At 41.8% G+C, this 27,357-nt stretch overlaps 1 protein-coding gene across 4 annotated transcripts in view; it reads right to left on the bottom strand.

The window, feature by feature from the left end:
- Positions 1–15,755, bottom strand: part of SPEN (spen family transcriptional repressor) — a 91,165-nt gene extending 75,410 nt beyond the window's left edge. For 2 of the 4 annotated variants that reach the window (XM_047792018.1, XM_047792020.1), the window contains exon 1: positions 15,527–15,755. In XM_047792018.1, the coding sequence (XP_047647974.1) occupies positions 15,527–15,609 (83 nt within the window). In that variant the 5' untranslated portion in view covers positions 15,610–15,755. The remainder of the gene's footprint in view (positions 1–15,526) is intronic. The other 2 variants (XM_047792019.1, XM_047792021.1) reach the window with 1 other exon arrangement.
- Positions 15,756–27,357: the final 11,602 nt, after the last annotated feature.

Genomic DNA, 27,357 nt, shown 5'->3' with positions numbered 1-27,357 from the left:
TGATGACCACTAAGTTAACATTTGGACACCTGTTCTCACAATACTTCATGAATAACTTCATATATGTGCCTGAATTACATAGCACTTTTCTAGGAAAAGCTTGAGTATAACTATAAACAGAATGCTAATAACCATGATGAACCATTTTTTAAAGTAATGGCAGTAAATAAAACTGATAGAGAAAAAAGGAGCACAGCAACTTAATCAAAAGGGAAAGCCTGAGAGTTCCTGCTGTGGCACAATGGGATCAGCAGTGTCTTGGAAGCACTGAAACAAGGGTTGGATCCCCACCCCAGCACAGTGGGTTGAGGATCTGGTATTGCTGTAGCTGCAGCTTGGGTAAGTAACCTCAGCTCTGATCTGGTCCTTGACCCAGGAACTCCATATGCCGTAAGGCAGCCAAAAAAGAAAGAAGAAAAAAAAAAAAAAGGAAAGGCTGGAGAAAACAAAGTTGAAGTAGCAGAAGCCAAGAAACTAACAAAAATCCACATCAACAATCCCCGGTATGAATGCAAAGGGGTCTGAAAATGTACTTCCTACCTAGATTTATTACAGCTGAGAAAGAAATTAATGTCTATGAGTTACTTCTTAGTAAAATAATAATTTAAAAAAGACTTTGAGGAGTTCCCGTCGTGGCGCAGTGGTTGACGAATCAGACTAGGAACCATGAGGTTGCGGGTTCGATCCCTGCCCTTGCTCAGTGGGTCAAGGTTCCGGCGTTGCCGTGAGCTGTGGTGTAGGTCGCAGACGAGGCTCGGATCCTGCGTTGCTGTGGCTCTGGCGTAGGCTGGCAGCTACAGCTCTGATTCAACCCCTAGCCTGGGAACCTCCATATGCCGCGGGAGCGGCCCAAGAAATGGCAAAAAGACAAAAAAAAATAAATAAAAATAAAAAAGACTTTGAGAAATTTATAAATTCCCTCTAATATTTCACCTGACTAGATTTTATTCTTATTTCATAATATATGGTTGCTTAGATAGAACAGAATCAAGACAAAAATGTGATCTTTTTGTAATATACATAAGTTCCATATTCTTTTCATCCACCACTATCTTTGTAAAATCATCTTTATTTTTTTGTCTTTTCTGAGGCCACACCTGTGGCATATGGAGGTTCCCAGGCTAGGGGTCTAATCGGAGCTATAGCTACCAGCCTACCCAGAGCCACAGCAATGCAGGATCCAAGCTGCAGTTCTGCGACCCACACCACAGCTCACATCAATGCCAGATCCTTAACCCACTGTTTGAGGCCAGGGATTGAACCTGCAACCTCATGGTTCCTAGTCGGATTCGTTAACCACTGAGCCACGACGGGAACTCCTGTAAAATCTTTAAAAACTACTTCTATTTCCGGATTAAGGAAATGGTTCTTTACCACTTTTCAATATACAAACGTCTTCAGATTTTTCTACTCATTGCAATGTTTCACAAATTTTTTTGCCAATACCTGCAGCATGCAGAAGTTCCAGGACCAGAGGTCAAACCTGTACCACAGGAGTGACAATGCCGTATCCTCAACCTGATGAGCCACCATGAAACTCCTTTCTCTTTTCTGGGTAACTTTTGCTTTTTTGGTTTTTTGGTTTTTTTTTTTGGCCTTTTTAGGGCCACATCTGCAGCGTATGGAAATTCCCAGGCTAACGGTCCAATAGGAGCTGTAGCCACTGGCCTAAGCCACAGCAACGTAGGATCCTGACCACATCTGCAACCCACATCACGGCTCACAGCAACACTGGATCCTTTAACCCATTGGGCAGGCCAGGGATCAAACCTATGTCCTCATGGATACTAGTCAAGATTCATTAGTGCTGAGCCACAACAGGAACTCTCTGGAATAAATTTTTTTTTTTTTTTTTTTTTAAGGGCCGCACCCACAGCATATGGAGGTTCCCAGGTTAGGGATGGAATCAGAGCTACAGCTGCCAGCCTGTGCCACAGCTACAACAACACCAGATTCGAGCCGCATCTGGAACCCACACCACAGCTCACAGCAACGACAGATCCTTAACCCACTGAGTGAGGTCAGGGATTGAACCCACAACTTCATGGTTCCTAGTCAGATTTGTTTCCACTGCACCACGAGGGGAACTCCTGGAATAAACTTTCACAGAAACATGCTTCCCAATAAAGAACTCTGGCATGAAATCAAGCCCATCAAGTTAAGAAATAAGTCACCACTCTTTACGCCAGTCATTCCTGAAATTTATTATATACGCAAACTTCTCCAGTCAACACCTTAGGTTTGATTAAAGGCTTTAGAATTAAAAAGCTTTTTCTACAGCAAAAAGGTTTTAAAATCTGATTTCCGGGAGTTCCTGTCATGGCGCATCGGAAATGAATCCAACTAGGAACCGTGAGGTTTCGGGTTCGATCCCTGACCTCGCTCAGTGATTTAAGGATCTGGCGTTGCCGTGAGCTGTGATGTAGGTCGCAGGCGCGGCTCAGATCTGGCGTTGCTGTGGCTTTGGCGTAGGCCAGTGGCTACAGTTCAGATTGGATCCCTAGCCTGGGAACCTCCATATATATGCCATGGGTGCGGCCCTATAAAGACAAAAAAAAAAAAAAAATCTGATTTCCAATAAGATCAACACAAAGGAGATCAAATGTCATAACCCTGAGAAACCCCCAGCTGTAATGAAAGTTCCTTTTTTACATCTACTTTTAGAATGGCATTCCAAACTTAGGCTGCAAAGGAACAGTCTGTGTCAAAACCACTTTAGAAAGGGTGACTTCATAAGAAAAAGAGAGGTATAAGTGCAACAAAAACTAGAGTATATCCTTATACACACTAGATTAGTATGACAAAGCACATATACCATTTTTAAAAATTAATTGCAATATAATTTAAAACTACTTGGGAGTTACCACTGTGACAGAGTGGGTTAAGGATCTTGGATTCATCCCTGGTCCAGGAACTCCCATATGCTTTGAGTGAGGTCAAAAAGGAAAAAAACAAATACAAATACAAATACCAAAAAAAAAAAAAAATACAAATACAAAAAAAAAAACCTGAAACTTTACAAATGCCACTTAAGTTCCATATTCTTTTGGGAAGGGAAGGCTATTTCTGACTGAAGAGCAAAGCTGACTAGCAGAATGATTCATTTGAAATGAACTGATACACTACTGTTTTATATGATGGCTATACATTATTTCTCTTAAGCTCTTTTATAATCCAACATTTATACTTTTTGAAAAAGCTTCACAACATTTCAGTGACCTTTATGCATTATGAAGGATGACAGCTATAACAAGATTTCCAAACTAAAAAAATCTTAGAAACCTTATACTCCAACCCATTGAATTTATGGGAGAAAATAAATGTACACACTTTAGATAATGTGTTACTGAGGAGTTAAAAGTGTCTTATTTTGTCTTATTTTATATATAGCATCACAAACTAATTGAATTTTAGGCACTCTCTATAAAGTGAGATTTCTGCAAATCTTGTTCTCTTTGATTAAAGCTGGACCCGCCTATAATAGAAATCAATATCTATTATGACATTTAATTCTAATACTGGATATGTTCGAAGTTCATTTCACTGAAAGAATTCAAGCTGACTAAAAGGAACAACCTTAAAAGTCTAAACAACTCATGATTTCTAGGATAAAACTGAGGGGGAGGAAGGATATAAAAACAGAAAAAAAAAAATCCCCACAAGAACAGTAGTTCTAGGGAGTTCCCATCGTGGCTCAGCAGTTAACGACCCCTATCGATGAGGATGTGGATTCCATCCTGGGCCTCCCTCAGTGGGTTAAGGATCTGGCATTGGTGTAGCTGTGGTGTAGGCGGGCAGCTATAGCTCCAATTTGACCTAGCCAGGGAACCTCCATATGCCGCAGGAGCGGCCCTAAAAAGACAAAAAATAGAAAGAAAAACAGCAGTTCTAATCATGTAAGTTTACAATGAGGAGGGGGGTAAAGAATCAAGCTATTCATAGGACACTATCTTTGCTTGTTTTCTAGCCAGTGTTTTGGTGATTCTTAACTTTTTAACCTCAACCTTTTTATGTCAAAGCTAAAATCAGTACTTAAATATACTGCCAGCCTTCTATTCTTACCCTAATGGTTTATCTAAACCAGTGTTTCTTAAACTTGTTTCCCCAACTACTTTGACAGCCTGGTGAAACATATAAATCCTTTCTCAGAATATTACTAAATAAAATAAAATGTACAGAATTACAAAGAAACCAATCATATTGAAATACAATTATCAAATATTTAAAAATAAGTCCACATGTGAACATACAGGAAATAGAGAGGAAAAAGATGATGTTAATATATACCACCAGACAAGAATGCAATCAGCAAAACACTGTGAGAAAATCTACAAAATAATCAGCCTGGTTTCCAACAAATTAAACTGTAAGGATAGGTTCCATTGCTTAGGCTGGTTGAAGCACCTGTCTAATAAACTATAAGGAGAGAGAGAAATTAAAAACTATGAACTAAAAAAGACTTAAATAGTCTAAATGTTCACCAATAAATAAAGAAATTATGGTTATCTTGACTGTGGTGGTAGTGATTACAAGGACTACTGCATTACTCAAAATTTAACAAACTCAACATCTGATATAGATACATTTTATTGTATGCAAATTATACCTCAATAAATTGTTTAAAATACATACTGTGTACCTTATTTAGAGCCTGAGTTTTAAAAAATTCTGAAAACAGTAGCTCCCATTGTGGCTCAGTGGTTAACGAATCCGACTTGGAACCATAATGTTGCATGTTCCATCCCTGGCCTTGCTCAGTGGGTTAAGGATCCACCATTGCTGAGAGCTGTGGTGTAGTTCACAGACACAGCTCAGATCCCACCATTGCTGTGGCTGTGGTGCAGGCCGGCAACTGTAGCTCCAATTAGACCCCCTAGCCTTGGTATCTCTATATGCTGCAGATGCAGCCCTGGAAAAGACAAAAAGACAAAAAGACAAAAAAAAAGAAAGAAAGGAAAAAAAATTCGGAAAACAACTATAAACTTGAGTACTGACTGCGTATTTGAAATAGGGATATGCCACAACACTGCCATCTTTTTTTTTTTTTTTTGCTTTTTAGGGCCACACTTGCGGCATATGGAGGTTCCCAGGCTAGGGGTCAAATCAGAGCTACAGCCGCCAGCCTATACCACATCCACAGCAAGCCAGATCTGAGCCATGTCTGCGACCTACACCACAGCCCACAGCAACACTGTATCCTTAACCCACAGATGGAGGACAGGGATCAAACCCACAACCTTATGGTTCCTAGTCGGATTAATTTTCGCTGTGCCACAAAGGGAACTATTGTTGTCTATCTTTAAACAGTTCTTATCTTCTAGAGATCAACACTGAAATATTTATGGATTAAATAAGATGTCTTGGATCTACTTCAAAATAATACCATATATTGTAGGGATTGTGCAAAGGAACAAAAGGTTCTTAACTTTTTAAGGAACCCTTTGGACAGTGGCCAAGAGTACTGTAGGAGGAGGAGAAAAAGAAAGCTGAGCGTAGCCACTCTAGTAAGAGCAACCATGGAAAGCAGTATGGAGGTTCCTCCCATTCCTCAAAAAATTAAAAACAGGATTACCATATTCCACCTCTGGGTATATAACCAAAGAAAATGAAAATACTATTGAAAAGATATATGCATCCCCATGTTCCCTGCAGCATTTTATTCATCAAAGTCAAGGCATGGAAACAATCTGTGTCCATCAACTGATGGATAAAGAAGATGCAGCACATGTAGCACGTGCGTGTGTAATAACAGCACACTATTCAGGCATAAAAAGAAGGAAATCTTGCCATCTGCAACATGCATAGACCTTGAGGGCATTATGCTAAGTGAAGTAAGTCAGAGAAAGACAAATACCACATGATCTCACTTCTATATGTGGAATCTTACAAAAACTCACTGATAGAACAGATTGATGGTTGGGAGTGGGGTGGGGAGATGGGTGGGAGGAAAGGGCTCAAAAGATACACACTTCCAGTTATAAAATGAACTAACTTATTGGGATATAATGTACAGCACAGTGACTACAGTTAATAATAATGTATAGCATATGTGAAAGTTCCTAAGAGAATACATCTTAAAAGTCCTCATCACAGGAGTTCCCACTGTGGTGCAATAGGATCAGCATTGTCTCTGCAATGCCAGGACACAGGTTTGATTCCCAGCCTGGCACAGTGGGTTAAAGGATCCAGCATTGCCACAGCTGCAGCATAGGTTGCAATAGCAGCTCGGATCTGATCCCTGGCCTTGGAACTCCATATGCAGAAGGGTGGCCAAAAAAGAAGTCCTCATCACAAGGGGGGAAAAAATGGGTTTTTTTGGAATATACATGTTAAAGAATATTAACTAGACTTATTATGGTGGTCAGTTTTGCAATATATACAAATATTGAATCATTATGTTGTATACCTGAAACCAGTAAAACCTTATATGTCAATTATACTTTAATTAACAATTCAATTAATTAAAATCTAAAATTTAAAACTTATTTGAAATTAATTTTAAAATTTTTAAGTTAAAACAAAAAAAGAGGAGTTCCCATTATGGCCCAGTGGTAATGAACCAAACTAGTATCCATGCAGACACAGGCAGGTTCTATCCCTGGCCTTTCTCAGTGGGTTAAGGATCCAGCATTGCCATGAGCTGTTGTGTAGGTCACAGACGCAGCTCAGATGCCGAGTTGCTGTGGTTGTGGTGTAGGCCAGCAGCTGCAGTTCCAAATCAATCCCTAGGCTGGGAACTTCCATATGCCAAGGGTGTGGCTCTAAAAAAACAAACAAACAAGCAAACAAGCAAACAAGCAAATAAGGCTGAGGTCAATAAGGTTTGGCGGAAAGTAAGGTCAGGGTAAAATTTTGCTGAGACACAACACAAAATGAGTGACTGACACCCATATAAATGGAACAATAATGATACCTAGCATTATTTCTAAAAAATAAATTCCCTTCTCACTACCTCCTCTTCTCAGTGAATCAGCACTTAATAAAGCTCAGCCTGATCCTGTGATTAACCTCATGTCACAATGTCAGCAGTGGAAGTAGAACCAAAACTAAAATTTTACAAGTAGGGCAGCTCTAAATTTGCTTACAAGTGACACCAGAGGCAGGTAATTCATTCATCCAGAAGTTGTCTCCTATGAGAGAAAAAAGTGAAGGCAAAACATGCAAGTCACTTCCAGCCCCACCTTCCTTTCCTTGCTTCGCCTTCCAATCGCCCAATATTGATGTTTAAAGAGAATAAAGAGGTGTGATTCCATGAAGAGGTGGCAGGGGCAAGGTGCCCAGAGGTGGGGGAGGCAGAGTGGATGGAATATTAGTTACACTGAGAATGTAACTAGACAAATAAGTAAAAATATTAAGCATAATGGGAGTCAGGTTTCTCACTGTCTGAGAAGGAATTTATAAACATGGAAATGGGGAGGTTAGAAAGAATCTTCATGTACTAACACATCTGTGAATGTAGTTTTAACATATATGATAAGCATTATATAAAAAAATAAATGTATGAAGTAAAGCATGCACACACACGCTTTACTTTAGAGATAAGCAATGGGGTCCTACTGTATAGCACAGGGAACTATATCCAGTCTCATGGGATAGACTATGATGGAAGATAATATAAGAAAAGGAAGGTGTGTATATATGTGCGTGTGTGTGTGTGTGTGAGTGGGTCACTTTGCTGTACAGCAGAAATTGGCACATCATTAATCAACTATAATTTAATTTTTAATTAAATAAAATATATGATATAGAGGTATACGTATATACGTGTAAACATATATATGTACATGTGTACATAAACAATACACATCTTTGCTCTCCAGCAATGGACAAACTGTGTACCCAGATTTTGGTTTCTAAATGCCATTCTGCACTACAAGGAGCCAGAGCTTGTTGGAGAAATGGCTGATTCCAGGACTGGGGAAGGAAAAATACAGGATGAGTTTCTGTTGTGCCAGAAATCAAGAAATGCTTAAAAGAACAATGGAAAGATATCAAAAGGACAGAGTAGCCAGTTTGAAGGAGCTCCTACTGGTCAAATCTAGAATGATTTGGGTATCAAAAGAAGCCCTGGACTAAAACCTATTGAGGAGTTCCCTCATGGTACAATGGGTTAAGGATTTGACGTTGTCACTGCAGCAGCTCAGGTCACTGCTGTGGCACAGGTTCAGTTCCTGGCCTGGGAACTTCTGCATGCACAGGCATGGCCAAAAAAGGAAAATAAATTGAAAAAAAAAAAAAAGTATACATGTGTGTCTGTGTGGAAAGTTCCTGCCTACAGCAGGAACTTCTTCAATATACTTAGAAGAAATCATACTAATAGATTATCATAGCTGTACATAATACAGTAAAGGGTTATCAATGGATGCTAAGGCTGGTGGGCTTAGGGCTGATGATGGAGGAGACTATCAGTGTAATATTGGAATATCTCCCCATAAAATGCTCATCAAATAAAAAGGGGGAGATGGTGAAGACACTAACTTGATTAGGTGATCAAAATTAACATCACCAGTGGTGGGGTGGATTCATACTGTGTGCCTCCTTATATAATACTCTGCTGAAAAAGCACAGTATCATTTCTGTGGTATTCCTGCCAAGAATGTATGACCTGATCTGGCAATGAGGTCATACTGGACAGTGTGGGTCAAGGGTCAGCCTGCAGAATGAAAGAACTCTGCTCTTTAAGACTACTCAGGCACATGAGAATTAGATGAGACATGACAACCAAAGGCAATTCATGGTACTGGCTAGGATCCTGGACCAAAAAGGAAAGGGGGACATTGTTGGGATGGTTAGCCTCATTTGAATGAGGTCTATGCATTGGGTAACAGTGTTGTACCAATGTTGATTTCCTGGCTGAGAAGACTGTACAGTGCAATGGGGGAGAGTGTCCTTGCTTGGGGGAGGTATACACCAGAAAATTTTCAGGTGAAAGGGTATCATGCCAGAAAAAGACAAAAGAAGGTAATGAAGCAAACATGGCAAAATATTAACAACTGAGGAATCTGGATGAAGGGAATGTGGGAGTTCTTTGTACTTTTCCTGAACTAATTCAAATAAATTTCAAAAATAAACATAGCAAGAAGTGGATCTTGGTGTGTGGACAGGTCTTCTTTCCTGTGTATCAAATGCTATCTTTTCAAAGAAGCCTTCCTCATCACTCCCAACCCCATTACTCTCCATCCCCTCCTTTGCTTTATTTTTTCTCATAAGGCAGAATTAGGCCCATGGTTGATGGTCACTGGTGCTGAGTACTGGGTACATGGGATTCATTTACTATTCTACTTCTATGTTAAGTTCACAGTTCTCCAAGGTAGAATTTTAAAAGTATATCCACAACACATATTGATCATATGATATATATGTGTCTTTATTAATGCATCAAATATTTAGCAGTAGGTCTAATAGCTACTGTAATTTCCAAGTTGTAATGAGCATAAACAAGGTATCTGCACCGACTGTAATGTGAAATATGAAAATACATCTGATTGGTGCTGATGGTGAAATTATCACAGGTACTACTCATACTACCACACCGGTACTACGATGACACTGTAATCTTATAATTGAAGGAAATACTAAATTCGGTTACGAGGTTAGTGAAAAATATATTTTTCTATTCAAATTTTTATGTACCTCCTCCTAAATTCTATTTTTTTCCTCCAAAATTCTAAATGGTAATAGTTTTCTTTGAAGATTCTAACATCTTTTTGATATAATAAGTTTTTAAAACCTTTTTTCTTTTAATCCAAAGTGACAATTTGGCGGGGGGGGGGGGGGGGGGGGGCGGCACACCTGCAGGCATATGGAAGTTCCCTGGCTAGGGGTCGAATCAGAGCTGCAGCTGCTGGCCAACACTACAGCCATAGAAACACCAGATCCAAGCTGAATTGGCAATACCTCAGCTCTTGGCAATGCCGGATCCTCAACCCACTGAGCAAGGCCAGGGATCAAACCCACATCCTCATGGATACTAGTCAGATTCGTTACCACTGGGCCTCGTTGGGAGCTCAAAAATGTTTTTAAGTAAATTACAAAAATCCTAGTTTTTAAATCAAAGGAATAAAATGACAGGATGAAAGTTTTTAAAAAAAATCACTCGGAGTTCATTTTAAGAATTTAAAAAACTATAAATGTGTTCTACATGATAATACATATACTATGTATGAACACTGTAAGAATATAACAAAATCAACACACAGTATAAACAGAAAAATCTTCATTTCTTTTGTCATTGTAACCGAAATTCAGCATCTAATACAAAGATACAAAAATACACACATACTCCTACAGTTTAATGCTGGACTAAAAATCTAGCACCAAGTATATAATACAAGCAATAACAATGTTTTCCATTGAATCTTCCCACAAATATTCCTTAACTATAAAAAGTAGAATAGTTCTTATATAATAAGATGTTTAGACATGCTAGATTTCAATTCATCCTCATACTCAAAATGAAATCGTAAGTAAATCCAAGAATTCAGTAAATTTATGTTAGGGTTTTACAGAGACCTTCCATCATGAGTTTTTTAAAATGTTTATAATTTTCGACCTGGCAGACAGAGACACATGGAAGGAGGAAAAAAATCTGAATATCTCAATATACTTATCCCAAGAACATCTTTTCAATGCAAAGCATATTTCCACATACTAAAAGCAATTAGACAGCACACAAAATTATATAATTTCTAATAAACTGATTAAACATTCTAATTGGTTTTCACAACAATATGCTATTTCAAAATATGAGTAGCTATAACACAAATAATGAACAAATAAAAATAAAACAAACAGTAAGGTTAGAAAAAAGTTACTGTTACTGTATTTAGTCTCCTTATTCAGCAGACTAATATATATCTGTTTCAAGATGATGAACAACATTTATTTTAAATCATCCAATAACGACACTCAGGAGCACAATTTTAATAAATACATACACTCAAGGTATTTTCAGACTATAATATTTACTCTAAATACGGCGGACTAGTTAACTACATCTCAAACCCTAGAAATCCTTAAAAGTAAAAGCAAAACAAAATATAGTCCCCAACTGGAATATGCTAGTTTTCATGAAATGTTTCAGTTTTTTTTTTCTTTTAAATTTAGGCAAAATTTCAAACTAAAGGGAAAGTGAGACTTGGAAGACTAGCTGGAAAAACTTTCACAGTGCCACTATCTCTGTAACTTCTACCTAAGTCTTCCCAAAGCATTAGCGCTCACAGGATTAAAAAACGTTCACCAAATCAAACGTGAAATCTTTTTATATGCATACCCGAACAATACAACACCTAAGCCATCAAGAGTCTACAAGAAAGGTAGCTGGAAAAAGGTGCCCTCTACACAAGTCAAACATTCTTTCTGGCACCAAGCCCTACGTTTTCCTCCAATCTGCCAGAGGCATTCTAACTCAGGAAGTAAAACACATTTTAAGCATTCTGAATTAATTTTTTAATGCTATTTCTCAAGATAACTATAAAATTATTTTATTTTTTAATGTGCAAAAGCCTGCCACACAAATAGATATTCAAAATTATAACATTCAAAATCAGAGGTGTTTTTTCATAGACACTGGCTCAGCTCAAAAGAATAAACGATGTAGCAGTGATGCAGGCTAGGGTGAGTCAAATTTGTTTAAGACTAAAAATATCTCTAGCAATAGAGTATTGTAAGGACAAGGAAACTCTACCACAATACTTTATATTGTGTCCCAGAAGTAAAAGCTATCCAAATTCATGTAACATAACATACATATATCCCAGCTATTTAAACTCAGGAAAACCACAAGGATTAGACATTTAAAATTAGCCCCCCCCCCCAATTTTTTAAATGGGTTCCATTCTTTGACAAAATTTTTCCATGAGGTGCTACCTTGCTCAACCTCTGCATGATCTTCGACTTATTGTCTAAAACTAGAGAATGAATGGGAAGAACCTGAGTATGTGATTGACTTCAAACCTGAAAATAAAATACAGAGAATTTTATGTTCTTTAAAGGGTTTACTCATTCTAATTCTGGGAATCGCCTTTGCACATACCTCTCTTCCTCTAACAACTAAGACAGCAACCAATTGTTGTATAACTCCTCCCTTCTCCCTCCAAACCAGCTAACACACCATACAAAGGAAAGGCCTTTCTCTATTGTGCAAATTCAGTCGCTGCAATGGATCTTTGTTAACTAAAATGTGATTCAGAAATACTCATTTAATTCTTTTCAATCTGCATACTGAATGATATTAAAATAATGAACACAATAGATTATTCTTATTGCAAGAAGGTAAAGCCAAATTTTGAAAATGTTCTGATTACACTTTAAAGGTTTGGTCTTTCCATGGCACAGAGAGAAAAAAAAGCCAAATCAGCAAGCTTCTCTCAATCTATTTTCTACTAAAAACACTAATCAAAATATAAATAAAAGAACTGGCTCCACCATTCCCCATCCCAAAATGCCTCTAAACTGCCCTGCACCCAAAGCCGTCTCTTTTAGTCATTTTTGTAAAACCCAAACACTTACTAAAAAAGCCTAATGGCTGTTACCGAGAACATTCATTTGGAAAACATTTTATATAATGTATTCCCAGTGTACACCTCTTAATCCTGTAAAACAGTTATTAGTTAATGTTGAAATCAGCTAGGGAAAAGACTAAAAGTAGGCACTTTAACCTCAGTTTTAATGTAGGTATTGCATGGTTTTTCTCATTCTGATTTCTATAAGACCTCAGAAGTGAATATTCTTAAATTTTCTCACTGCTATCATTCTGGTACAACTGCCTCTTTATCCCTTTCACTTAAATTATTCAGACTGAGTTTCCCTCCCAGCAGCAATTACACATTTTACATTTTCTACAATAATGACAAAAGACCCTGAATTTCCAAAATCCATTTAGCTCCACAGCTGGATCAGCAAGAACATTTCCTGTACACGTTTAACACGTTTGATTAAATAAGCCAAAAATAGAGATTACCTGTAGGGCTGAGGGCGGAAAGGGGAGGATGGGAACTGGGATTCCCAGGGTCGGGGTAAAGGGGACATTTTTCTCTGTAAACCTTTTTACACTCTTTAAACCACTAAGACTGAATTATCTGTTCAAAGTACTAAGTAAAACTTGTTTAAAAATTTTTAAGTCGCTTTTAAAATAAAGGACTTTGAGGGACACTCGGTCTGCTTAGTTTTAAAATAATCTGCTTTTATGAACAGCATCTGCTCCTGCTCTCCAATAGGTAACACACTCCTTTAAATGCACTCGTGAGCAATGTGCCAGCTAAGCCCTCTTTAATACAGTAACGTTCCTCCAGACCGCCGCTTTCCAAGGCAGCTCGCATCCTCCGCCCGCTTCTCCCTCTGTGCATTCTGAGATCTGCGCTGCCGATTCCCACATAAAGTGGCTCCTGGCCGCCATTTTAGAAAGTCATTCACACAAGCCGGACGGCAGCACCATCCACTTAAAAAACCTGCCAAAACTCCCTCGAATGATTTCCTCTTTCCTCTCTAACCCCGCATCTTGCAGAGGGGTCAAGCTCCCCGCGACAGGCATACAACGTCTCTAGAATCTGCATAAGGAAAAATGACACGTCTGGCCACAGAACACTGAGGGGGCAAAGCAAATGCTGAAATGCACGTGTTTGCACGTCCGTGCCTACGAATTTCCCAGGCAGAGACCTACAGAGAAAGTCCACAAGGAGATAAAAGTGAGCACATCTAAGTGGCTTTTCCAGTTCAATAACCCGCGCCTAAATGATTTTTCCACCGAAACACTTTAAATATGGGGCCCCTATATGGGATAAGGGGTGGAGCAGCGCCAGAGAGAGAGTTCCCATATGTTTCCCCACTGAGCTCGAGATCTTCCCTTTGTCACAGGGGACAGAGGCGAGTTTCTGCTCCTGCCTTCCCTCTCCCTGGTTTCTCAGCACAACGTAGTAAACACCAGGAGTCCCTGGGAGCGCGCCTCCCCAGCCCTGCCGAGGACAGCTTCGGCGGGTTATGAATGGCCTCACTATTCCCGGCTCCTTTTCACACGCGGACACGCGCAGACGCGCGCTCCAGCAGTGAAGATTTAATACCCCAGTAACAGCAACCACCAACAGAATCAATGATCCTCCATTTGAAAGAGCGGAGCTCCGCTGTCGCTGCTTCCATTTCCTTATCCAAGCTGCTCAAGAGCAAGCGACGCAATCTATTTTTCCCATGGTGACTCACTAATAAGGGCGCTCCATAGTTTCCTTCACTCAGTAGATAGTAAGAGGAATTAAGAGTAAACCAAACTTAAAACCTTCAGAGGTCTTGATTATCGGAAGAAACAGTAATTTTCGAGCACATTCACATATTTGCTACAGTCCTTCTCCTTTTACACCGGTGTAAGTAAACCGCCGTTTTCGGTATTTCACATTGAGAGAGGGCTCTATCGGCTATGGCACACATAGATTCCACAAAATAAAAACAATGCTAAAAGCTACTAAATAGGTAAAATGTATCAAGAACGCTTATTCCCACTATCGCGTGAACAAATATGAATATATATATATATTCTGGGAAGAAGCTTTTTAAAAGAGCTACATCTTCTAGTCTTAGCTTGCATTTTTAAAACCACTGATTAAGGGATTCTGGGCGGGAGGGAAACGCCGTCCTTTTAAAGAAGGCTCCTCGCAGTGAACGCCCGCGCGGCCGCGGCAGCGGGGACCGCGAGGCTGGCGAGCGCCGGCGAGGCGGGGACCCTGCTGCAGGAGGTGGCTCTTCCAGCGCGAACACTCAGTCCCCACCAGCCTCCTGGCCCAGAGACCCCAGCGGGCTGGAGGAAGGCAGGCGAAAGAGCCCAAACAGACGCACCAACTTATTTTCAGACACCATCCTCCACCCAACCCCGCAAAAACAAGGGTAAAAACCAAAACGCTGGCATTGGCCGTTTCCAATTAGTTTCTAGGTCTGTAAACCTTCCGTGAGAGATCCCTAGAGTCCAGTAGTGTCTCAGCACTTCCGAGATGTCCCTGCATCACCTACCCAGACTTCTGTTTTTGCATAACCTTTCCTCTCACACAAAATCCTCTCTAGGTCAGACATGTCCACGCGTCCGCAGGGCGAGGAGCGAGAGTTGCTGCGGGACTCCGGAGTTGCCTGGCCCGGGGCGGGGTAGGGGTTCGGGTCCCAGCCCGCCGGCGGCTCGGTTCCACAGTGTTGGCCGGGCCGGCGCGGGCAGCCGCTTGGAGCCCGGGCAGCGGCGCGCAAGGACGCGACCCCACCGCCGCCTCGCCAGCCTGAGGGCACCCTCCCGGAGCCGGCTTCGCAGAGGCCGAGCCACAGCCGCCTCCTTATCGGGAAGGGGGACGGAGGCAGCCGGGCCCGCTCTGCCGCCGCCGAGGCCCAACGCCGCGACGCGGGCCGAGCGGCGTCCAGGCAGCCGCGCGCTCCCCGCACCGGTCCGTGGGTCTGGCCCGGGTGCCCTCACCAGTTCCGCGCACGGGGAGGGGCGGGCAACGGGCCGGAGGGGCATTGGCGTCCGAGGAGAGAGCGCGGCCCGGGGCCTCGTGTCACTCACCGTTTGAAGTGCTCGATGATCTTCTCTTCCCGCACATTCTCTGGTAAGTTGCCCACCCAGAGGTGTCTGGTTTCCCGGACCATGCTGGGCGGTGTGCCGGCGACCGCTGGTGCGGGTTCCCCCTCGCCGGCTTCGTACGAGCCCGTCAGCGCCGGGAGGCGGGCGCCGAGGCGGCGGCGGCGGCGGCTGCGGCGGTGGCGTCGGCAGCGGCGGCGGCTCCTCCGGCTCCCCCCCGTGCAGAGACCATCCCTCTCCCCCAGGTTCTGACTCTCGGGCCTCGCAGCTCGGCTCTGCCGCCACCACACACCCGAAGCCGACCCTCGCGCTCCGGCGGCGCATGCGCCCGGGCCGCGGCGGGCGGGGGAGCGGGGAGGAGGGGCGAGAGGGACCCAGGCGGCAGCGACTACGACGGAGCTGGCGCTGTGGCAGCCGGACGCTTCCCACCGGCGCGCGCGGCCCGCCCCCCTCACCGCGGGCGCGCGCGCGTCCGCCCGACCGCCGGCTGAGGCCGAGTCACCGAGTTCCTCCCAGCCGGCGCGCAGGCGCGCGGAAGAGGGAAGAACGCAGAGCCAGGAAGGAACGCTCGCGCGCTTGGTCCCGGTGCGCAGGCGCGCAGCCGTGCGGGGAGCCGGCCGCGGGGCTGGCACTCCGTGAGGCTTGGGGCGCCGCGCGTGCGGAGGCCGAGACAGCCTCCAGCCCCTGGAGCAGGGGTCTCAGGCGCCGGCCTGGGGGAAGAAAAGAGAGAAAGAGGATTGGTATTGGCAGGGCTTCGTATCAAAGCGGCTGTCAAGGCTACTTACTCCTAGGAGAAGCCAGAACCCATTCCCCTGGTCACCCTTTGGCCAGCTTCTGGCCATTTCCGGGCATTTGGATCTGCGCCTGCTTGGGAAAGTGTCAGAACAAGGCCGGCCTTTTTCACCGCCCAGCTAAGCTGTGAGGGCTTCAGAAACCCATCCCTCCCAAGAATCATTAGCTTGTAACATTAAGCAACTTTATTTTATATGGGATCTTGTGAAACCGTTTGCAAGATCTCTTTGTTGATCGCTACGGTATACCAGGAATAGAACTGAAATGAGACGGTTACATGTCCGATAGTGTTACCCTCAGCGGATTTACTATAATTTAATATCTAAGTGGAGGAGCAAGTTAGACCTCCTTCAAGCCTTTCCAGGCCTAAGGGCTTTTACATTTTAAAGCCTACAGTTAAACTTTTTAGTTTACAGAATCCCGGGGAAAACTCACAAAATTAAGGAAACGGTATTGAGTCCAGAAAAACGGAGCTGTTTAGAACAGTCAGCAACTCAATTTTCTTTTCCATTTTTAATCTACAGAAATAAAACATCAGAAGTATAGTGCTTCAGGTAAAGACCAGATTTTAAATATTCAATTTCATTCATTGTGCTTTTAAATACAAGCCAACTTATCATCAAACCACTATTGTGAATTGGAAAATATGGCCAGCATAATAAACGACACTAATACCAGAGGTCTCCTGTGCATAATTGTTTCTTTTATTCCATAGATGGTAAAGCTCTAAGTATTTTTTTTTCCACCATATAGTCTAACATAAGTTGTTTGTTTGTTTGTTTGTTTTGTCTTTTTGCCTTTTCTAGGGCCTCTCCCGCGCCATATGAAGGTTCCCAGGCTAGGGGTCCAATCGGAGCTATAGCCACCGGCCTACGCCAGAGCTACAGCAACGCGGGATCTGAGCCGAGTCTGTGACCTACATCACAGCTCACCACAACGCTGGATCGTTAACCCCCTGAGTAAGGCCAGGGATTGAACCCACAACCCCATGGTTCCTAGTCGGATTCGATAACCACTGTGCCACAACGGAAACTCCTAACATAAGATTCTTAATCACTTGTCAAAGAAAGTATAAAACTGAGAGTCATGTCAACTTCCCATGTTTGGTTTCATAGTTTATACTGTACTTAAACTTGATCTCAGCAGGTCCAATCAATTGAGACCATTTCTCTTCCCTACTCTCTCAGGACGTCAGAGGCTAAGCAAGCCCCTGTCTTACACATTTGCAACAAATATAATACAAAGATGTGCAGAGCTCAGGGGATAACCTTACCATCTATTGAAATTATTTTTGGAATTCTGACAATTTACCTCTAAACATTCTAGATTCTGAGCCAGGTAATTTAACTGTTTGGTTTTTTGTGTTTGTTTGCTATTTTTCTGGCTTGTGTTTATATTATCGTTCAATACACATTTTTTTTTAATGGGGGGGAGTCAGTAAGAGGGAGAAACAGAAAGAGGGGGTCCAGAAAAGTTAGAAACAGGAGTTCCTGTTGTGGCTCAGTGGTAAATGAATCCAACTAGTATCCATGAGGACAGGGGTTCAATCCCTGGCCTTGCTGAGTGGGTTAAAGATCCGGAGTTGCTGCGAGCTGTGGTGTAGGTCGCAGGCTCAGATTTGGCATTACTGTGGCTGTGGCCAGCAGCTACAGTTCTAACCCCTAGCCTGGGAACTTTCACATGCTGCAGGTGAGGCCCTAAAAAGAAAAAAAAAAGTTAGAGACAGAAAGAGCACTACCACAAACTACCATAATAGTGGCACTCATTCATAATTCAGTTAAGGTTTTTAAGTACCACCCCAGAGGTTAAATTTGTCTTTATGTAAATCAGAGTCATTAAATGATATGGAAATTTTTGCTCTTGAAAATAGTGTGGAATTGATTCCTCTGAAAAAGTAAAAGCAAATAAAACTATATTCAGATGTAGCATTAGCCATTGACATTTGGCCATTTCTTAGTCACAACTATCTCATACAGACTATCAGGCCAGCACACTGTTATTTAAACTCACGAACTATATAGTTCTATGTATGTGGGTGCAGTTAGTATTGAACTGACCAACATTTTTCCACAAAGCATGAATTTCAATATTAGCAACCAAAAAAATAGATTTTTTTTTTTTTTTTAGACCACACTCTTGGCATGTAGAAGTTACTGGGCCAGGGATCAAGCCTGCACCACAGCAACAACCTCAGCCACTGCAGTGACAACACAGGATTCTTAACCTGCTTCAACATAAGGAAACTCTGAAACAGATTTCAAAATATCATGTAAACTACTTATTTGAAACTGAATAGACCCTGAATTAATTGAATCTTCTCCGTGTTACCAGGAAGAACAGAAGTGGCTCAGCTCATCACGTTAAAACCAGCCACAAAGAGAATTCAAAAAACAGCAGCTTTCAATTAGAGAAGTAAAGGGCATATCTCACCTTGAATGCAGCCTTGAGTTAAAATCATGCTGAAAAAATTCAAAGGCTGAAAAAAAAAAAGGTGGGCCTTTTAGAGCAAAATCATTAGAAGAGAGATGAGTTAAGAGTCATTATTAGGGGGAGTTCCCATCGTGGCTCAGTGGAAACGAATCCGGCTAGGAATCACGAGGTTGCAGGTTCGATTCCTGGCCTCGATCAGTGGGTTACGGATCCTGCGTTGCCATGAGCTGTGGTGTGGGGTCACAGATGCAGCTCGGATCTGGTGATGCTGAGGTTTGGCGTAGGTGGGCAGCTGTGGCTCCATTAGACACCTAGCCTGGGAACCTCCATGTGCCAACAGTGTGGCCCTAAAAAAAAAAAAAAAAAAAGGAGAGTCATTATTAAATGTGGTATTTTATATCCATCTATGACTCCCAGAGAACAATATAAGGATAGGCAAAACCAATTAGGAAGTATTTATACTTTCCCCATGGTACAAGAATAAGGAGACATTAAATGAAAATTAATGGAGTTCCTGTCATGGCTCAGCTGTAACGAACTCAGCTAGTATCCATGAAGACAGAGGTCAAGGCCTTGCTCAGTGGGTTAAGGATCCAGTGTCGCTGTGGGCTGTGGCCATAAACCACAGATGTGGCTCTGATCCCAAGTTGCTGTGGCTGTGGTGTAAGCTGGCAGCTACAGCTCCAATGTGACCCCTGACCTGGGAACTTCCATATGCTACAGGTGTGACCCTGAAAAAAAAAAGAAAAAAGAAAATTAAAAGGAACATGTTTACCAACTAGATTTTTTTAAATGTAGTTCTTTTAAATTACCCTAAAGGTCTTATAAGAGCAGTTTTGTTTCCCCATGTAAAAAGCAGAGTATATGCATTGAAGATATATTTCTACCAATAAATGCTAAAACATGTAGAAAAAAATAAAAGCAGAGTAGATATGTAATTTTATGTAAAACAATTTGAAATGGGCAAAGATGTTTGTAAATACTTTCAAGCCCCCCACCTTTTGGGAGGTAGAAGAGAAACTGTGGTGGAAAATTAGTAACATACAAATTGTAAAGCAAGGTTGACTTGAAGTTCTCCCAAAGAGGGAGTTCCCGTTGTGGCTAGTGGGTTAAGAACTGACAGTGTCTGTGAAGATGTGGGCCGGATCCCTGGCCTCATTCAGTGGGTTAAGTATCTGGTGTTGCTGCAAACTGAGGTGTAAGTTGAAGCTGCAGCTGAGATTCGGTGTTGCTGTGGCTGTGGTGTAGGCTAACAGCTGCAGAAAGTCTGTTTAACAATATAAAGGCTAGCAAAGTCCCATTAAACATCATTTGATAGCACTTCATACTCAGATACTTTTGAAGTGCTAGTTCCATCAAAATATTTTTCAGAATTAGGGGCACCAAAAATAGCAAGCAAGGTGTTCATTTTAGCTTCTTGAGTTTTCTTTTTTTTTTCTTTTTTTTTTTTTTTTTTTGGTCTTTTTGCTATTTCTTGGGCCGCTCCCGCGGCATATGGAGGTTCCCAGGCTAGGGGTCCAATCGGAGCCGTAGCCACCGGCCTACACCAGAGCCACAGCAACGCGGGATCCGAGCCACGTCTGCGACCTACACCACAGCTCACGGCAACGCCGGATCGTTAACCCACTGAGCAAGGGCAGGGACCGAACCCGCAACCTCATGGTTCCTAGTCGGATTCGTTAACCACTGCACCATGACGGGAACTCCAGCTTCTTGAGTTTTAAAAAATCTGTATATTTTGGAATTTCTGTTGCCACTCAGCGGATTAAGAACCCAACTAGTATCCATGAGGATGCCAGTTTGATCCCTGGCCTCGCTCAGTGGTTAAGGATCCAGCATTGCTGCAAGCTACAATGTAGGTCTCAGATGCAGCTCCAATTTGACCCCTAGCTGGGGAATTTCCGTATGTGGCAGGTGTGCAGCCCTAAAAAGATCGTGCTCCTTACTGAATCTCTGATCATAACACTACTTGACCTGAACTTTGGGGAAAACTGAAAAACTATGACAGTATGAATGAGAGATACTATAATGGAAGTACCTCTGGGTTAAGAGTCAAAAATTCCAGTTCAAGGGCATATATCCAGAGAAAATGAAAACTAGAAAAGATACATTCACCCAATGTTCACTGCAGCACTATTTACAATAGCCAAGACATGGAAGCAACCTAAATGTCCATCCACAGAGGAATGGATAAAGATGTGGTACATACATGCAATGGACTATTACTCAGCCATAAGAAAGAATGAAATAATGCCATTTGCAGCAAGATGGATGGACCTAGAAATTATCATACTAAGTGAAGTTAACTCAGGCAGAGAAAGATAAATATCATATGAGATCACTAATACGTGGACTCTTGTAAAATTTGATACAAAAGAACTTATTCACAAAACAGAAACGGACTCAAAGATTTTGGAACCAAGTATATGGTTACCAAAGGGGAAACGTTGTGGAACAGATAAGTAACAAGGACCAATTGTACAGTACAGGGAAATCTACTCAAAACTGTGTAATAACCAATATGGGAAAAGAATCTGAAAAAGAATGGATATACGTATATGTACAACTGATTCACTTTGCTCCACACCTGAAACTAACACAACACTGTAAGTCAACTATACTCCAATAAATTTTTTTAAAAAAGAATCAGGAGTTCCCGTCGTGGCGCAGTGGATAACGAATCCGACTAGGAACCATGAGGTTGCGGGTTCGGTCCCTGCCCTTGCTCAGTGGGTTAACGATCCTGCGTTGCCGTGAGCTGTGGTATAGGTTGCAGACGCGGCTCGGATCCCGAATTGCTGTGGCTCTGGCGTAGGCCGGTGGCTACGGCTCCGATTGGACCCCTAGCCTGGGAACCTCCATATGCCGCAGGAGCGGCCCAAGAAATAGCAAAAAAAGACAAAAAAAAAAGAATCATCATCTAGTCAAACCAAGCCCTATTTTCCAACCCACAGAACCATGAGCTAAATAAATAATTGTGGTTTTAAGTCACTGGAAAAAAAAAATTTCCAGTTCCAATTTTGTCACTGGCTATATAGCCTAGGCAAATCAATTAAATCCTCAAAGTCTCAATATGCTTATCTGCAAAATGAGGATAAAAATATCGATTTTCTCTACCTGGTTAAGGTTGGAAGAAGTATCAAATGAGAATACATGCAAAAGGATTTGGAAGTAACACAGCATAAAAATGTCATGAATACTATTGATTTGATTGCTAATATCATATTAATACGAAAAGCAAGCATCATTTGAAGTTAAAAACATACCATTATCAATTTATAACATTTTCAGGATTTGTAGTTTCAGGTCTTGTAGTCAAACAAACACGCAGAGACTGCATATTAAATACGAAGTTCTTTGCACTTTTTTGCTGACTTTTTCTATTGCAAAACTCTTAATAACAACAAAACTGATAAGCACATGCCCTTTGCACAGCCCCAAATGAAGTGCTGGGTTTTCCCAATGCTTTTCAAGTTTTTTGGCAACATATCAGGAAACACTGGGAAAACTTTTCTCTCTTTCTGTCCTTGTTACAAATATTTACAAGGACAGAATTTTTTCATAAGCATTTATTTTTGTGTATTTTTAACATAAAGGCAACCCACTCTTATTCTCTGATTTTTAATTTTATTTTAACAATTAATAATTGATGTTTATTGGAAAAGATCAAACAGTAGGGTGTGATCTCTTCTTTCACCTCTAATAAATGATGGTGAAGGGAATATCCTCATTTGAATACTAAAGATAATTCAAAAAGGTAACATTAAAGCAGAGCCACTTGCAAAAGGGAATTAAAATAGATGTGTTTTTAATCAGGTCTTATTTTCACACTATGTGCCTATATTCAGCATGCTAGACATGCTCAAAGAGTTCAGTCATGCATAATGGAAACCCAGTTGGGGAAAGCATCTGAGCTTCAGACTCAGGTTTTGAACGCTAACCTAGCCAATAGGGCAGATAAATTAATATCACCATTTAAGCAGGAGGACAAAATAGTTACCAGATACTTAACAAGAATTTGATAACAAATCAAGTTCCATACTATTAAAAGTAAACTGCTTTATGAGAAAACACACACGTAAAAGATAAGTGATGTTCCCTAAAGGCATCATATAAAAATTTATCAACTTGCTCTAAAATGATCAAAGACCCAACCATGTGAGGACTGTGAAAATACTAACAAGCTTCTATTATTATAATCTGTTTTTTTTTTTCCCAACAAAGTAGAAAATAAAACAGACAACACTACTATGTTATTCTAAAAGAATGTCTGACATCTTGCTAGTTCTAAGGGTCAACTGATGAAAAAAGACCAGTCTATTAACAGATAAATATAAATCAAGATAACGATATAGCAGCCTCATTCTGGTGAAACTATGCGTATATAGAGTATATGAAAACTCTAATCAGTTGAACAGTATTAGCTGGTCCTTCTCTAAATCATTCTTTCAGCGTAACACTTTGTAATCTACTTTACTGTTCAACTCTAAGAAAGTTAAATAATTTATTCTACATTGTTTTTGATTTTCCAGAAATGAATAAAATGGCTAATATTTTCTTTAAAAAAATCAGTCCCGGGCCTGGGAACTGCCATATGCCATGGGTGAGGCCATAAAAAATTTTTAAAAATATAAAAATTCTATGCTAACCCTCATGTGAGGAAAAAAAACCTCTGCACTGTAAATGATAACAAATATTAGCCAGGAGTTCCCACTGTGGCACAACAGGATCAGCAGCATCTCTGCACTGCTGAGAAATAGGTTCGATCCCTGGCCCAGAGCAGTGGGTTAAGGATCTGGTGTTGCCATAGCTGCAACTATGCAGCTGCCACTGGATCTGATCCTAGCCCAGGAACTCCATATGCCATGGGGCAGGCAAAAAAGAAAAATAAGTATTAACCAAAACACCCCAACTTTGAGAGATTGTTACGTAAACATCAGGAAGTAAGCAAATCAAGGCTACTAATTAATTTAGAGAAGACTATCAAAGTGCACTTGATGGAATCTCAAAAATGATAATAACTATCAAAGTGCACTTGATGGAATCTCAAAAACAATAATACCAAATAAAACATGGCTAGTAACTTGTAATATGTGTATTGAAATTTTCAGACTTCAGGTTTTCAGTTCCCCTACTGCTCCTCTGAAAGGCCTTGTTCTAGTTTGAAGTACAGAAGTCAAAACATCATGAACTTGTTCCAAATAGGTTTTAAAACTTTTTCCATTTTATTTATTTATTTTTGAATCTTCCTGAAGCATGCAGAAGTTCCTGGGCCAGGAATCTAACCGCTCCACAGCAGCTACCTGAGCCATGATAGTCACAACAATGGATCCTTAAGGCTAGGCCACCCAGGAACTCCAAAACTGTTTCCATTTTAATGAAATTATTGTTTTATTTTGTTTTGTACTGCATATGGAAGTTCCCAGGCTAGGGGTCAAATTGGAGCTGCAGCTGCCAGCCTACACCACAGCCTCAGCAACGTCAGATCCTAGCGGAGTCTTCATGGCAATGCTGGATCCTTAACCCGCTGAGTAAGGCCAGGGATCGAACCCAAATCCTCATGGATATTAGTCAGCTTTGTTACTGCTGGCTGAACCACGACGGGAAATAATTGCTGTTTAATAGTGCTTTTTTATTATTTTATTTTATTTTATTTTGTCTTTTGTCCTTTGTTAGGGCCACACCCTTGGCATATGGAGGTCCCCAGGCTAGGGGTCTAACCAGAGCTGTAGCTGCTGGCCTACACCAGATCCGAGTCATGTCTTCGGCCTACACCATGGCTCACAGCAACGCCGGATCCTTAACCCACGGAGCGAGGCCAGGGATCTCACCCGCAACCTCGTGATTCCCAGTTGGATTCGTTTCCGCCGCGCCACGCTGGGAACTCCCTTTTTTTGCTTTTTTAGAGCTGCACTTTTGGCCTATGGAAGTTCCCAGGCTAGGGGTCAAATCAGAGCTGCGGCTGCCAGCCTACGCCACAGCCACAGCAACACAGGATGTTTAACCCACTCACCAAGGCCAAGGATTGAACCAGCATCCTCATGGATACTAGTCGAGTTCGTTTCCACTGAGCCAAAACTGGAACTCCTAGTAATGCTTCTTAATGTTTTTTTTTAATTTTTGTCTTTTGGGGGCTGCATTTGAGGCATATGGAGGTTCCCAGGCTAGGCGTTGAATCGGAGCTGTAGCCAATGACCTAAGCCACAGCCACAGCAACTCCAGATCTGAGCTTTGTCTGTGACCTACACCACAGCTCATGGCAATGCCAGATCCTTAATCCACTGAGCGAGGCCAGGGATTGAACCTGTGTCCTTATGGATGCTAGTCAGATTTGCTTCCACTGAGCCATGATGGGTGCTCCCTAACGCTTCTTTTTTTTTTTTTTTTTTGGTCTTTTTTGCCATTTCTTGGGCCGCTTGCGTGGCATGTGGAGGTTTCCAGGCTAGGGGTCCAATCGGAGCTGTAGCCACCGGCCTACGCCAGAGCCACAGCAACGTGGGATCCGAGCCACGTCTGCGACCTACACCACAGCTCACGGCAACGCCGGATCGTGAACCCACTGAGCAAGGGCAGGGATCGAACCCGCAACGTCATGGTTCCTAGTCGGATTCGTTAACCACTGCGCCACGACGGGAACTCCTAACGCTTCTTTAAATCACCTAACTACCTCAATGTTTTGCTATTAATCTTCAGGATGGTAATGATTGCTAATTTTATATAATATACCATAATTAGAAACCTGAAACATCTTGGCTTAAAATAAAACCACATCCTATTTAAAGACTAGGTAGGACATGATATATTTCTGAATTAAATGCTAGAATATTTTTGTTGTTTTGGGTTTTTTTTGGCTGTGCCCACGGCATGCAAAAGTTCCTGTGCCAGAGATTGAACCTGCAGGGCAACAGTGACAACACTGGATCCTTAACCTGCTGATCCACCCAGGAACTCCTGAATGCTGGAATTTTTTTAGTTTTTTTAATTTTTTAAAATTTTAATTATAGTTGATTTATAATTTTGTGCCAATTCCTGCTGTACAGTAAAGTGACTCAGTCATACACACACGCCTTTTGGTTTTTTTGCTGTTTAGGGACAAACCTGTACCATATGGAAGTTCCCAGTTTAGGGGGTCAAATCGGAGCCACAGATGCCGGCCACAGCAACACAGGATCTGAGCCCAGTCTTCGACCTACACCACAGCTCGAGGCAGCGCCAGATCCCCAACCTACTGATCGAGACCAGGGATCAAACCCACATCCTCATGGATACTAGTTGGATTAGTTTCCTGCTATACAGTAGGACCTTACTGTGATCCATTCTAAATGTAAAAGTTTTCATCTACTAACCCCGCAATCCAAGTCCATCCTACTCCCTCCCCCCACCCCCTTGGCAACCACAAGTGTGTTCTCTATGTCTGTGAACCTGTTTCTGTTTTATATGGAAATATTATTATTATTATTGTCTTTTTGGGGCTGCACTTGAGGCATGTGGAGGTTCCAGGCTAGGGCTCGAATCGGAGCTATAGCTGCTGACCTACACTACAGCCACAGCAATGCAGGATCCGAGCCACACCTGCAACCTACATCATAGTTCATGGCAACACTGGATCATTAACCCACTGAGCAAGGCCAGGGATGGAACCCTCAACCTTGTCAGATTTGTTACTAGTCAGATTTGTTTCCACTGAGCCATGACAGGAACTCCTGTACGGAATCATTTTTAAATTTATACTTAAACATTTAAATGTCAGTATTTTGATAAAGGAGATAACAGAATTTTTTCAGGCTATATGCTACAAAAGTCTTGGGAACCATCCCTTACAATTCTATTTAGAAAATACTTTGGCTGAAAAGCATTTATCTCAAGATAACTCTCTTTGCTAGATTTACTTAAAACGATATTTCTAAGAAAACAGAACAAGCAGGTCATAACTAAAGATTTCACTGTAGGAGTTCCCGTCATGGCACAGTGGTTAATGAATCCGACTAGGAACCATGAGGTTGCAGGTTCAGTCCCTGCCCTTGCTCAGTGGGTTAAAGGATCCAGTGTTGCCGTGAGCTGTGGTGTAGGTTGCAGACTCGGCTCAGATCCTGCGTTGCTGTGGCTCTGGCGTAGGCTGGGGGCTAGAGCTCCGATTTGACCCCTAGCCTGGGAACCTCCATATGCCTTGGGAGCGGCCCAAAGAAATAGCAAAAAGACAAAAAAAAAAAAAAAGATTTCACTGTATACTGTTAGCTGGTGGGAGGGGCCAGGTGAGATGAACTAAAAAAAAGGGGTTTGTGTTTTCCCCACCCCTACAAATAATTTAAACACACACTCAAGCCTAAATCCTTTACTTTAAAAAAAATTTTGCCTGAAAAAGTGGCTTTACACCAGGTTACTTTTGTCCTTCATAGTTTTCAACTTAAATGTATTATTTCCCTCAACATCAGTTTCCCAAGACTCTAATTATCAGATAGCACATAAGTACTTTGATACTGGGAATTCCCATTATGGCTCAGTGGTAACAAACCCAACTAGTCCATGAGGACTAGGGTTTGATCCCTGGCCCTGCTCAGTGGGTTAAGGATCAGGTGTTGCTGTGAGCTGCGATG

This window comes from Phacochoerus africanus, chromosome 8, assembly GCF_016906955.1.
Source record: "Phacochoerus africanus isolate WHEZ1 chromosome 8, ROS_Pafr_v1, whole genome shotgun sequence".
NCBI lineage: Eukaryota > Metazoa > Chordata > Mammalia > Artiodactyla > Suidae > Phacochoerus > Phacochoerus africanus.
This window is presented reverse-complemented; position numbering and strand designations above follow the sequence as displayed.